General features: G+C 40.7%; 1 protein-coding gene and 1 pseudogene across 2 annotated transcripts in view; one reads left to right on the top strand and one right to left on the bottom strand.

Annotated features, from left to right (window-relative positions):
- Window positions 1-14764, top strand: part of NUDT15 (nudix hydrolase 15) — a 45634-nt gene that overhangs the window by 28793 nt on the left and 2077 nt on the right. Inside the window, exons 3-4 of one of the 2 annotated variants that reach the window (XR_004965999.1) lie at window positions 1299-1411; window positions 2217-2326. Coding sequence is in view for 1 of the 2 variants with exons in the window: in XM_036298690.1 (XP_036154583.1) it covers window positions 1299-1456 (158 nt within the window). In the remaining variant the exon portion in view is untranslated. Of the gene's footprint in view, window positions 1-1298; window positions 1681-2216; window positions 2327-14764 lie in introns of those variants that run through there. The other variant, XM_036298690.1, reaches the window with a different exon arrangement.
- On the bottom strand, window positions 12589-14431 carry LOC118650332 (annotated as a pseudogene).

The following is a 14764-nucleotide window of genomic DNA, read 5'->3' as shown; positions in this document are numbered from 1 at the left end:
TTTCCCAGTTGCAACCTAACCAAGGTGAAATGCTTGGTGAGTCTTTATTTTATTTATAATGTAGAGATACATTTTCTGTCCAATGTTTGTCAGGTCCTGGATCTGGATGTCCTGCTTCAATTTACCAATTACTGCATCTTTTCTCCAACCATCTGATCATCATTAGGAGGGTCATGCAGATACTTTTCTAGGACATAGGATACACTTAACAGTTAATTAACATCTTGCAACACTTTGTTGAGCAATATCTATATCTCTCTCCCTGCTCCTCTCCTCTCTCTGTTAGTATGTGCCCACAGTTGCTAATTAGCCCTTCCTGAACTTATTCCAATTTCTTGGATTATCTGTTCCCTGCCTTCCCAGAGTAAAACTACATATTCTATTTATAGCCAGAGAAATAGTTAGTGGAAGAAACAGTACTTATACATAGCTCTAGTCATGTATTTATAAAGAAACTTATTTAGAACATGGAGTATACATCTTACTATCATGATCCTATATAATAAAAGGGTGATATGCAAATTGTCCCCTCAACCGGGAATTCAACCAGGAGGCGGGGCAGGCCAGCCAACTGCATGTGGCCCCTCCCCCCAGCCAGCCCAGCCCAATTGGGGCAGTCTGGCCGGACCCTACCTGTGCACGAATTCTTGCACTGGGCCTCTAGTATTTATATATTCACCTAGCATGAGCATCTGTGCTTTTATGTTACTTAAATAAAAGAAAGTGCTATTCCCTAGAATATTTTTTTCTAGGATTTCATGTGTTTTACAACCAACAGACACTGTTAAATCTTTCTTGCTAAAATAGATTTTAAAAAAAATGAGTCCCTTCTATATTTTTCTTTCAATCTTAAGATATACCATGGCACAGAATATTTTTTATTCTCTGTATAGTTTCCATTACTTTTTTAAGAGATGGAGGAGAACTTAGAAATTCTGTAATCTACCGTATATTGTAGGTGAGGAAACTGGTATATTTTAATGTAGTGTACCCTATATCAAGTTCTGTGCATTTTGTTTAGCCAGATATTTAAGTGAAAATTGAATCATACTAAATCTGGATTTTACCACAATGTGGACCTTGTAAACTTGGCTTCATGTTCAAATAATGGCATATTTGAAATGATTACATCTTCTTTTTAAGATTATTTGCATAGCATCACTATTGTACTTTCTTTTATTGGTAGGAGATTATTTTAAAATTTAATTAATTTTTAAAGTATAAGTTAACTTGCCAAAATAAATAACCTTTGTTTTCTTTCAAATTAAGTAAGTTGATATGGTATCTTTCTTTTTTAGGTTGGGAGTGGGTTCCTTGGGAAGAATTTCCTCCACTGGACCAGCTTTTCTGGGCCCTACGTTGTTTAAAGGAACAAGGTTACGATCCATTTAAGGAAGATTTGGATCATCTGGTAGGATATAAAGGAAATCATCTCTGGAAGAACAAGATTACCTAATTAGAAAAAAAAAAAGACAAGATCCAGAGAATGAAAAATACCTGTAGTTCAGAACAACTCCATTTTATCTAAAAAGTTCCAAATCATTACCAGTTTATTTTTAGTCTCTTAATATGCCTACCACCCTTTCAGCCAGTACTTAAGAAAAATTTCCTGGGATTATATTATAATTTATATTCCAGACTCAGAAAATGTATTAAATGGTGATATTGTGATTAATCTGCTTTCTGTATTTCACTGTGGTATTTTCTGTGCAGTTTGTCATTATCAGCTTGCGTGAAGTGCAGTAGAATCTGCCTTAGTGTTTCAGTTCAAATAGAGATCCTAATTCAGATGCTAACACTATACGCCTGTAGTAGAATTTATCATGTTTGTTGATTTTTCTCTTCTGTTTTATCTAACACAAAAGATTGTTGGTAATATATTGTGATAGTCCTTTTAACTAGAGTGAACAGGACAGGTTATTAGGGTATATTTCCTAGGTTTCTGATTGGGAACCTAAATCAAGAGAAGTGAGAAAAACCTCCTAGGATATGTATTCTATCATTAGCAAGCCATCTAATTTTGGATTTCTCTCTTAATCTCTGTGAGATCCAGTATTCTTATATGTAAAATAGGGAGATTAGACTAGAGCAGTGGTTCTCAAATGTGATTTGGGGAAGTCCTTGAGCCCTTTGAAGGCTACTCAAGAGCCAAGCTGTTTTTTTAATACTAAGACATGATTTGTCTTTTTTACTCTCCTTCTTTCCTGAGTGTACAGAGGAGTTTTCTCAGTGCTATGTGATTTGTGCTAACAGACTGAATGCAAGAGCAGATATGAGAATCCAGCTCTCTTCTATTAAACCAAATATTAAAGACATTTCCAAAAATGTAAGACAATGCCATTCTTCTCACCTTTTTTGTTTGTTTGTTTTAGAAAATGTTATTTTTCATAAGTTATTTAACCTTTGATGGGTTTTATTTGTAAATGAATTAACAACATTTAAAAATATTTCCAGTTTTAATTCCTAATGTGATAAATGTCACTGATAAAATCCTCCGAAAACCAAAACTCTTTGGGGTACTCAGTAATTTTTAAGAATATAAAGGGATTCAAATAAAAAAGTTTATGAACTGCTGGATTAGATCACAAGTTTACATCTTTTTCTTTATGAGCCCACTTCTGTAAAATCACATGCTTCTTTTAGAGCTGGTTACATTTGAATTTTTCCCTTTAAAAAGACTCAAGTATTACTGTAATACATGCTACAAAAGAATCTTTTCTCCAGTAATTGGATATCATTTTTTAAGTTCTTAATTGTTTGCTTTTGCAAAATTATATGTGTACATTGTATAATTCACCACTTATAAATTTCATTTTCTATTAATTTTCACATACTTTTCTTGATATTAGAATGTTTGAGGAGCTCAATTATAATAAGTGTATATTCCTTGAACTTCAGATAAACTGGTGAATGTCACACAGTTTTCTGCTCCTATTTGATTACTCCATATCCTTCTGTGGCTTGCTCATTATTTTTACTCCCTTCTTCAGTTGACTTAATCCCTGTCCCTGGCTTCTTCCTGCAGGGTAGACATGTGAGGTTAGATAAGAAGAACCCAGACAAGTCCTATGGATGAAACTCTTCCATAGGTTTATTTCAAATGTAGTTGGTTGGAAATTTATTGAGATATCTAGTTATGCTGTACTTTTTAAAAAAATTCTTTATTGTTGAAAGTATTACATATGTCTCCACTTCTTTTCCCCCACTGACCTCTCCCCACCTGCTCCTGCCCCCCAGCACATGCCCTCATCCCCTTACTATGCTGTACTTTTCTAAGCAGATATTTTATAGCTTCAAAACCTTGTCATAAACCTATAGAGTTTTACCAGGTCTTCTACTTTAAATTTTTAGTAGCTAGAATGAGGAGCTTGGGAGATTTTTATTTTTTTATTTTTTTTTAACCCAACTAGACATGAAGGTTTATTATAATGGAAAGGAAAAACTAACCCAAACTCTTATTTAAAGGAAAAAAAAAGGTAAGAATTTTATATTAGAAGGGAATTGCATTTACCCCTACATCTAATATTCTCAGTTGGTATCCAGTAATCACTTGGTAAATATTTCTGTAAATGAGTGAATGAATGGAGCAGGATTTAGAACTCTTAAGTAAACAGTTAACTCTTAGATAGTTTGAGAATTTTCTTTATTAGAAAAAACCAATGCTGACTACTAGCAATGTTCACATAAAATTAAATGTCAGCTGGAGTTCCTGAAGTATACCTCATTCTGCCAGGACACTGGGGAGTCTGAAAGACCTCTTCATCTATTTGCTAAATCAAGCCCTGAGATGGCCTCTATCCTAAGATAGGCAAGTGCTCCAGTACTCACTCTGGCTACATCCAAGCAAAAGGCATCCTAGTGGAGCATGACGTGAATGCAGCCTCCCTTAGATCTACTTGAAAGAGATTTACTGCCAGCTTTCCAAATAAGCCAAATACTTTCAAAAGAAATATTTCCTTCTTTGAGGCACCAAGGGCCATGTTAGTCCAGGATTGTGGAGAAGTAAAGCTCAGGGAGTCATCCATAAAACAGATGGATGAAAAAAAACATTGTCTTCTTCCAACATAAAATCACATATTGACACTGCCTCTGTATTTTATGTTAAATATTTATTTTATCTATGCTGTACATAGAAGTCAGTACTGCATGTGAGTAGTGTTTATGAAAAATGCAAGTTAATGATAACAATACCCATTGCTTAAAGGTGTTTACCAAGCTTCCCATTTTATGGACTCCAAGAAACTAAATATGAAAGTTCATACTTAAGGTCCTCCATAAACCTACTGTGTGCCAAGTACTGTGATAAGTGGTTAATAATATTTATACTGTAAGTTAAACCCATCATACTTACTTAATCCAGCAAATTTTCATTCTAGATTTCCTTGTATTTTTATGTTTGAAATGTTTCAGTGTTTAGCTTTTTGCATAATATTGCTTAATAGCTTACTTGATATGCAATGATGTATCACTCATCTTAATTTTCAGAACAATTTATGGGCAAAGGAACAAAGTAGGAAGCAAGAGCAGCTTGTCACCAGCTTCAGTTTGACCTGATATTCCTGTCCTCTATTCTTTCTTCTTTGCAGACTTACTTTTCACCTATTCTTTGATGACTCTCCAAACAGCATTACCTATAGCTCAGACTTTTTTTCTAAGCTCCAGACCCAATCACACACCAGTCATCTCTACCTGAGATTTCCCATGTCCTTCTAACTTGATGTATTTCAGACTGAATTTCCTCTCAGGGAATGACTTTACCATCTGCTGAGTTGCTCAAGTTTACATTCCCTTTCCCCACATGCAGCAGTCACTCTGTCTTCTCCCTTCTATTTCTTTGGTATCTGTCGAATCCATCCCCATTACATTGTCCCAGCTGCCTCTCCCCTGGTCCAGATCTTTTTTTTTTTTTTTTTTTGCAGACTGTTCCTGCATCTTTACCCATTCATTAACTGATTGACATAAAATATACATAACAACAATTACCACCTTAACCCTCTGACTTATTTTTGACATTACTCCTAAGAGTGACTTGTCAAAAACATAAATTTGGTCATGTCTATTCAAACTTCTTTTGGAGTTCCCCATCACCTGTAGGATAAAATTCTTAACCTTACATACAAAGTCTTTCATAATTTCCCTAGACTGACTTTCCCATCACACCTCCATCACTTTCCCACACACTACACTCAAGGCATATTTTCTTGTGCTTCCTCAAGTGTACCATGCTGCTTTATGCCTTCTTTCTGGAGTGTCTACAGCTCCTTCTGAACTGAATGTCACCCACACTCTCAATCTGCCTTAGCAGAGCCTTACTAGTTTTCATACCTCACTTCAGTGGTTCCTTCCTCTGTGATTCCTGGAGTTTTTCACCCCCATGCTTTCTCCCACCTCATTAATCTACCACCAGTGTGTCCCATATATCTTCCTTAGCTCTTCTCCTTTATTCATGTATAAAATAAGCCTGCAGATTCTCATCCAAGATGGCAGAGTAGGGGAAAGCTGCATTCGGCTTCTAGGACCACTTCAAAATTACAACTAAATTATAGAACAATCAGTCTGGATAACCATCTGAAGACTAGCTGAACAGAAGTCATGTAACTACAGTATATACAGAAGAAGCTATGTTGAGATTGGTAGGAGGGGCAGAGTTGTGAAATGGGCTGGCCCCACACCCATGTGTGGCAGTTGAGAATTTGGAGGGATATCACAGCTGCAGAGGTCCCCCCTGAGGAGTGATGAGTCTCAGTCCTAGGTGGGCTCTGCAACTCAAAACACTAGTGCTGGGATGACAAGCCCACATAACATCCGGCTGTGAAAATCAGTGGGGATTCTATCTGCCCAGGTGAGATGGAAGGCTACTAGAAAACCAGGTATCACCTTAAAGGGATAGCTAGGAACTTGCAGCCACTCACCCTCAGCTCCGACATCAGCTTGGAGCAGTGCCAGATTCACAAGGAGAAACTGAGTGGTGTGCTTTCAGAGCCAGGGCTGGAGAGAGAGCCTCCAAAGACACTGTGTTGAGTCCTCCTCACTCATGGCCCATGGGCACAATCTTTCCTGGTTTGAGCACTTCCCCCACACAGCATTAGATTGGTGAGGCACACTAGCTCCACCCTGACAACTCCCTATGTCTGCATTACTATATTTCCACACAGCCAAAGACCCTGTGAGCAGGAACCAGTCTGGGTCCACATTTCAGTCTTTAAAAAAAAAACTCATGAATTCTGGTCAATGGCATGGGGGTGCCAGAGCCACACAGGGAAAAACTTGAGTTGTGTGGTTTTAGTTGCCCTACCCATCTTCTCACATGGCTGATAGGTGCCACATTTCCTGTGTTGAGCCCTCCCACCACATGGCCAAATCTAATCTATAGCTTGGTGAACTCTACTAACTCCACCCTTAGACCCCATCTCACCACAAAGATCTTCAGGCCCCAGGCAGTTGCCTTGGTGAACTTGAGACTTTTTCTGCGTGGCCTCAGATCCAGCACTGGTGCTGAGTTTGAGTCTGTATTAACCTGGTGAACACTACTCATTCCTACCTGGTGAATAATTCCTTGAGGACCTGCCTCATGCATGCAACTCGTGTACTATCTGAGGCTTTCAGTGGGTAAGCCTAATAGGCAGCCAGCATGCAGCAGTGGGTCTCAGGGTGCCTTGGGTTTTTGCTAACTTGCTCCAGGCCCAGTACTGGTGGTAGCTGGCCTTGGTTCCAAGCTTAGCCCCTCTTAACCATGAATTGGTCACAGGCAGCATCTAAAATTGACCTGCATCAGAGTCCTTCCCAAGAAGCTCCAGAACCAAAATACCTGAGGTCTGGCTTCAGACCACAATAGAACACCACCCAATTATCTCCACAAGTGGCACACCCTAAGGGAGGCCTCAACAAGCAACAGGCCCTACTGTGGCAAGTTCTGATTTTGGGGTCAGGCCCCTGCATAGCCCCTCATACAGTGGCCAAACCTCACAGCCAAACAGCCTGGGAGTCAGCCTCAGCCATGGACATGCCAACAGTAACCAAGGCTCAACTATAAAGGAGGGCACACACAACCCACACAAGGGAAATTCCTGGAGTACCTTGCTCAGGTGGGTCAGGGAGACTGCCACACTGGGCCCCACACACCTACTGCCTAAGGCCAACCTATCAAGACTGGGAGACATAGCACGTCTACAGAAACAAAGAAAGGCAGCCAAAAATGCGGAGGCAAATAAACATGCCCCAAATGAAAGAACAGGAGAAATCCCCAGAAGAAAAACTAATTGACAGAAGCAAGCCATCTACAAGATACTGAGTTCAAAATAATGGCTAAAAGGATGCTCAAGGAACTGAGTGAGAACTTCAGTAAAGAGATAGCAAACAAAAAAAATGACATAAACTAGAAAAAGAACCAGTCAGAAATAAAGAATACAATAACGGACATGAATAATACACTAGAAGAGATCAACAGCAGATTAGATGAAGCAGAAAATTGAATCAGCAGCTTGGAAGACAAAATAGCAGAAAACATCCAATCAGAGCAGCAAAAAGAAAAAAGCCAAAACAACAAAAAACGAGGTAGTTTAAGGGATCTTCGGCAACATCAAATGAAACAATAGGAGTAGCAGGAAGAGAGCAAGGGTTTGAAAACCTATTTGAAGAAATAATGACTGAAAATCTCCCTAACCTTATGAAGGAAAAAGACAAGTCCAGTGAGTGCTGAGAGTCCCAAATAAGAGGAACCCAAAAGGGCCCACACCAAGGCACATCATAATTAAAATGCCAAAGATTAAAGACAGAGATAATCTTAAAAACAGCAAGAGAAAAACAGTGACCAAGAAGGAACCTCTCATAAGACTGTCGGCTGATTTCAAGGCAGAAGCGAGTGGCAGGAAATACTCAAAGTGAAGAAAAGCAAGAACCAAGATTGCTCTACCTAGCAAGGCTATCACTTAAAATTGAAGGAAAGATAAAGTGTTTCTCAGACAAGAAAAAGCTAAAGAAGTTAATTACCAATAAATCAGTATAACAAAAAATGTTAAAGAGACTTAAGAAGAATAAATTTTTAAGGGAGCACAAATATGAATTAAAAAAGGGCAATAACTATATAACTATCAATAATAACTTTAAATGTAAATGGATTAAATGCTCCAATAAAAAAATAAGATCCATATAAATGCTATCTACAAGAGAACCAGTTCAGATCAAAAGACATTCAGACTGAAAGTAAAGGGATGGAAAAAGATATATCATGCAAATTAAAAAAAAAAAAGTTGGGGTAGCAATACCTATATTAGACAAAATAAACTTTAAAAGAAAGTCTATAAGAAACAAAGACATTTCATAATGATAAATAGATCAATCCAACAAGAACATATAACTTGTAAACATTTATGAACCCAATTAGAAGTACCTAAACATATAAAGCAAATATTGATGGGCATAAAGAGATTGATAGTAATATAGTAGAGGAGGGAACTTTAACACTCCATTGACATCAATGGATAGATCTTTCAGACAGAAAATCAACAAAGACATTTAATGACACACCAGATGGATTTAATTGATATTTTTAGAGTATTTCACTCCAGACTAGCAGAATATACATTCTTTTCAAGTGCACTTGGAACATTTTTCAGGATAGACCATGTTAGGCCATAAAACAAGTCTAAATAAATTTAAGAAGATTGAAATCATATCAAGCATCTTCTCTGATCACAATGGTATGAAACTAAAAATTAAAAGGAAAAAAAACACACCTTGAAAAACACAAACAACATAAAGGCTCAAAACACATTACTAAACAATAAGTGGGTTAACAATGAGATCAAAGAAGAACTCAAAGATACCTTGATGTAAATGAAAATAAAAATACGATCTAAAATCCATGGGACACAGAGAAAGCAGTCGTAAGAGGGAAATTCATAGCAATACAGGTCTCCCTCAGGAAACAAGAAAAACAGGAATTAAACAATGTAATGTAACACCTAAAGAAACTAGGAATAGAAAAACAAAACCTAGTGAGTAGAAGCATGGAAATAATATTAAGATCAAAGTGGAAATAGACAAAATAGCATCTAAATAATATAAAAGATTAATGAAAGAGCTCATTTGAAAAGATAAACAAGATTGATAAATGTTTAACCAGACTCATAAAGAGGAAGGCCCAAATAAATAAAATCAGAAATGTATGTAAGAGGAAAAGTGAGAATTGATACCACAGAAATACAAAAATCCTCAACAAAATATTAGCATACTGAATTTAGCATACATTTAAAAGATCATACATCATGATCAAGTGGGATTTATTCCTGGGGTACAAAGATGGTTCTCTTCTGATTTGCTGTACACAACAGCCCCCAAACAGGGTTGACTTGATCATTTTGAAATATGCACCATGTAAGTGAGTCTGACTCTTCCTTTCAGTACTCCAGGATCAAATGATTTTTTCAATGGAAAAAGCAGCCATCTAAAAGCATGGCATTTTTGTTTAAAGATTTATGCAAACTTTGGATTACACTTCGTGAGATCATGTTTGATTATAACATTTTTGTCCTTTAATTAATCAATTTTAAAATTAACCCTCATGTGTATTTGTCTTACATTTTTTTAATCTTTTTTTTAAATTAAATCTTTATTGTTCAGATTATTACATTTGTTCCTCTTTTTTCCCCCCATTGTCTTACATTTTTAAATTAAAAATTATTTTAACGTTATTATTGCAGGGTCCCCCTTCCCCACCCCACCCCACTTTGCCTACCTCCACCCTCCCCTATCTCCCCCAGAAGGGTATTTGTCTTTTAATACCTTTCTGACCCCTTATACAACACTTTGGAGGCATTTTTTACCTTCCTTTGGGAAGCAAGGAGTTTGAAATGTGTTGGATTTAGTACTCAGTCCCTTTTACTTTATTTTTTATACTTAGCAATATCTGGATTTGTTTTATTCATTTACTAGAGGCCTGTTGCACAAAAAGATTCGTGCAATAGGCCTTCCCTTCCCCTGGCTGCCGGCACCGGTTTTCCTCCGGCACCCGGGACCCAGGCCTTTGCTCCGTCCGAAGCCGCCATCAAGCCTTAGCTGCTCTGTCTGGAGCCACCTTCAAGCCTTCGCTGCTGCGGCCGGAGCCGCCTTAAGTCTTCGCTTTGCACCTACATATGCAAATTAACAGCCAACTTTGTTGGTGGTTAATTCGCATATCTCGCTGATTAGCCAATGGGAGGCATAGCGAAGGTACGGTCAATTACCGTGTCTGTCTATTAGATTGGACTAGAGGCCTGGTGCACAAAAATTTGTGAACTTGGCGGGGGGGGGGGGGCCCTCAGCCCGGCCTGTGCCCTCTTGCAGTCTGGGACCCCTTGGGAGATAAAGACCCGCTGGCTTAGGCCTGCTCCCGGGTGGCAGAGGGCAGGCCCAATCCCTAGATGCAGGCCCTGGTCCGGCTCAGAGCAGGGCCGATTGGGGAGTTGGGGCGCCACCCCCTGTCATGCACAGAGCAGGGCGGATTGGGAGGTTGTGATGCCACCCTCAGTCACGCTCAGGGTAGGGCCGATTGGGGGGTTGGGGCACCGCCCCCTGTCACACTCAAGGCAGGGTCGATGGGGAGGTTGCGGTGCCACCCCGTCACGCACAGAGCAGGGTCAATCAGGGGGTTGGGGTGCTGCCCCCTGTCACGCACAGAGCAGGACCCATCAGGGGATTGGGGCTCCGTACCCTGTCACGCACAGAACAGGGACATCAGGGGGTTGGGGGTCTGTACCCTGTCACGCACAGAACAGGGACATCAGGGGGTTGGGGAGCTCCCCCCTGTCATGCACAGAGCAGGGCTGATCAAGGGGTTGAGGAGCTTCCCCGTCACACACAGAGCAGGGCGGATCAGGGGTTGGAGCACCGCCCTCTATCACCCACGGAGCAGGGCCGATCAGGGGGTTGGGGCCCGCCACTGTCACACTCAGGGCAGAGCCAGTGGGGAGGTTATGGCTCTACCCCGTCACACACAGAGCAGGCCCCGTGGGGGGCGGGGGTGGGGGTGGGGCGCCACACCCTGCCACACACATGGCAGGGCCGATCAGGGGGTTGGGGCGCTGCACCCTGTCACACACAGAGCTGCAGGGCGATCAGGGGGTTGGGGAGCTCCTCCCTATCAGGCACAGAGCAGGGCTGATCAGGGGGTTGGGGCACCTTCCCCTGTCACGAACAGAGCAGGGCGATTAGGGAGGTTGTGGTCCCGCCCCCTGTCACACACAGAGCCGCAGGGCGATCAGGCGATCAGGGGGTTTGGGCGCTGCCCCGTCACGCTGATCCCGGTGCCGGGAGGCCTCATGGCTCCGCTGATCCTGGTGCTGGGAGGCATATTACCCTTTTACTATATAGGATAGAGGCCTGGTGCATGGGTGGGGGCCGGCTCGTTTGCCCTGAAGGGTGTCCTGGATCAGGGTGGGGGTCTCCACTGGGGTGCCTGGCCAGCCTGGGTGAGGGGATGACGGCTGTTTGCAGCTGGTAACACACCCTTCAGGGTGGGGGTCCCCACTGGGGTGCCTGGCCAGTCTGGGTGAGGGGCTGAGGGCTGTTTTCAGGCTGGCGGGTGACTGAAGCTCCCAACTGCTCCTTTTTTTCTTTTTTTTTTTCTTTTTTAATTCTGGGCCAGCTTTAGCTCTGAGGCTCCAGCTCTGAGGCCTCTGCTGCTGAATGCAGGTATCTGGTTTGTTTGGTTTCTATAATCGAAACACTGTATCAACTCCAGCTCTGAGATCCCGGCTGGCTGAAAGCAGGTTTCTGGGGTTTTATTTAGCTTCTATATTTGTAACAATGTTTCAAACTTCAAGCTCAGAGGCTGGCAAGGCAGGCGGGGAACGTTAGTTTCCTCTGTCACTGAAGTAAGCAAGCCTCATGTTAGCTTCAAGCTGCCTGGCTCCCAGCCACCATCTTGGCTGGCAGTTAATTTGTATATTGCCCTTATTAGCCAATGGGAAGGGTAGCGGATGTACAGCTAATTACTATGTTTCTCTTTTATTAGATAGGATGTGATTATTATCTATCTCTCCCCCTACCCCCCCACCCCTCCTAAAGTCCAGGAAGGCTAGGTGTATCCTCAGCACCTGGAAGGTGCTCAAAACATGTAAGGAAGGAAAATACAAGGGATTGGGGGGGGGGGGGCAGGGGAGAAGTGGGGAGGAGGTGAGATGGCTATGGGGGCACTAGACCACATCCAGTATGGCAAATATTCCTTCTTACTGACTGACCTGATTGGCCCAAGAAACCTTTTCAATACAGCAACCTATCAGTCAATACGAGATGAAGGGTAATTGAAATCTGTGCCATATGATCTCTAATGGTAATATTTGATTCTATATATCAGAAGGTAAGGCAGTTAAGATACTTTATGAGGTTTCAGCAAAAGATTTAGGGGCAAATAGGCCTTAAGAAATTTAAGTAACAACTGTGTGGCAACAAACTCCTTTAAATGGCCAAAAGGTCAAGTTGTTTATAAGAAAACCACTTTCCGGGGATTCTTCCCCCTCCCTACATGGGAGTCAGTTCTGTGGGACCCTTTTCCCCCTCCCTACTTGGGAATCCATTCTGTGGGACTCTTCCCACTCCCTACGTGGGAGTCTGTACTTGTTCTTCAATAAATCTCCATTTTTGCTATAAAAAAGAAAAGAAAATCACTTTCCCATACATTCTAATCAGAGAGATTTATCATGACCAGATTTAGTCTTATAAAAATTGCAGAAAAACATTTAAGTTGCAGATATAACAAAAATACTTGTTAACTGAAATATTAGCCAAATTCAGTTAAAATGGTCTTAAGTATATTATATATATTGGTATATAAGGAACCTCAATATGCCAACACATATATCAAATAAAAAAGGAAATATCTCAGAGGATAAACATCCATTACACATTTAGTTAATAGTTTACACAGGCTCTTACAGGCTGAATCGCCCCCCCCCCCCATTCATATGTTGAACCCTAACCCTCAGTATCTCAAAATGTAACTATATTTGGAGATAAGACCTTTAAAGGGGTGATTAAGTTAAAATGCACTATTAGGGTGAACCCTAATCCAATCTAACTGTTGTCCTTATAAAAAGAGGTGATTTAGACACACAAGAGACACCAGGGCTGTGGGGTGCAGAGAAAAGGCCATGTGAAGACACAGCAAGAAGGTGACCATCTGCAAGCTAGAGACTTGCTGAACCTCCCATACCTTGGGACTTCTGGTCTCCAGAAGTGTGTGAAAATAAATTTGTTGTTTAAGCCACTAGTCTGTTATTTTGTTATGGCAGCCCTAGCAAACTAAACTAATGGGTGACCTAAATCCCACAGCTTACAGAACTGCAAGAGAATCGATAAACGCTTGGTGTCATGGGTTCCCATACACTCTATGCCCAGCATCCTTAAATTGGAACTTTGGCAGCATTGAAGCTATCTCTTACAACCAAGTTCAAACTTTCCCATTCCCTGGCATTTGAAAGCAGGGTATGAGAACTTTTGATGTGGAAAACAAAATAACATGAAAAATTTCAAACATATCGGAAGTAGAAAACAGTACAGTAAACTTCCATATACACTACACCCAGATTCAACAAGCACCAAGATTTTGCTGTATTTACTTCAACTCTCTTCACCCTCTTTTCTTTTCCTTGGCTGTTGTATAATTTATTTAAAATTAACCAGCTAATATTTTATTATAGACTGTGTAATGGACATTACATGACTGTAATTTACATATTTTGGCATGTCATTAAAGCTTTTTGTTTTTTTTTTACACTGTAAAATTTTTATATTTAGAGTTAGGCAGCTAGACTCAGTTTAGATGATCCCAATTTTGTTGGCAACATCCAAAGCATCATAGTTAGGAGCCAGTCGAACATATGCCTTCTTCTTGCCATCAGGCCTGATCAGGGTGTTGACCTTGACCACATCAGTGTCATAGAGCTTCTTCACAGCCTGTTTGATCTGGAGCTTGTTGGCCTTGACATCCGCAATGAACACCAGTGTACTATTGTCTTCTATCTTCTTCGTGGCTGACACGGTAGTCAAGGGGAATTTGATGATGGCATAGTGGTCAAGCTTGTTTCTCCTGGGTGCGCCTTTCTGAGGATATGTAGGCTGCCTCCGGAGCCTTAGTGTCTTTGGCTGTCGGAAGGTGGGTGACGTGCAGATCTTTTTTTGTGTGGCTGTGGACACCTTTCAACACTGCTTTCTTTGCCTTCAAAGCCTTTGCTTTAGCTTTGGCTTTGGGAGGGGCAGGGGCTTCCTTCTTAGCTTTTGGTGCCATCTTCGTAAAAAGCTAAAGCTAATTCTTATTAATACAAAGGTAAAAAAATTGAACTGAGATAAAATACATTCTAAAATCTTTTTTAAGATCAAGTTTTAAGAAATTATTTTTTAAAAAACACCACTTTATTCTTTTTCTTCCAAAAAGAATGTCAGTGTGGACTCTCATAGCCAGTTAGCCTGGAGGTCAAATCACCCCTGGTATTGCCGACAACAATCAAGGCTTAACTACAACAAGACTGCGCACAAAGACCACTAGGGGGTGCACCAAGAAAGCATAAAAAATGCGGAGACAAAGAAACAGGACAAAACTGTCCATGGAGGATATAGAGTTCAGAACCACACTTTTAAGGTCTCTCAAGAACTGTCTAGAAGCCACCGATAAATGTAGTGAGATCCTCAAGAAATCTAATGAGACCCTTGATGTTGTGATAAAGAACCAACTAGAAATTAAGCATACACTGACTGAAATAAAGAATATTATACAGACACCCAACAGCAG

Source organism: Myotis myotis, unplaced genomic scaffold, assembly GCF_014108235.1.
Source record: "Myotis myotis isolate mMyoMyo1 unplaced genomic scaffold, mMyoMyo1.p scaffold_m19_p_3, whole genome shotgun sequence".
NCBI classification, from domain to species: Eukaryota; Metazoa; Chordata; class Mammalia; order Chiroptera; family Vespertilionidae; genus Myotis; species Myotis myotis.
This window is presented reverse-complemented; position numbering and strand designations above follow the sequence as displayed.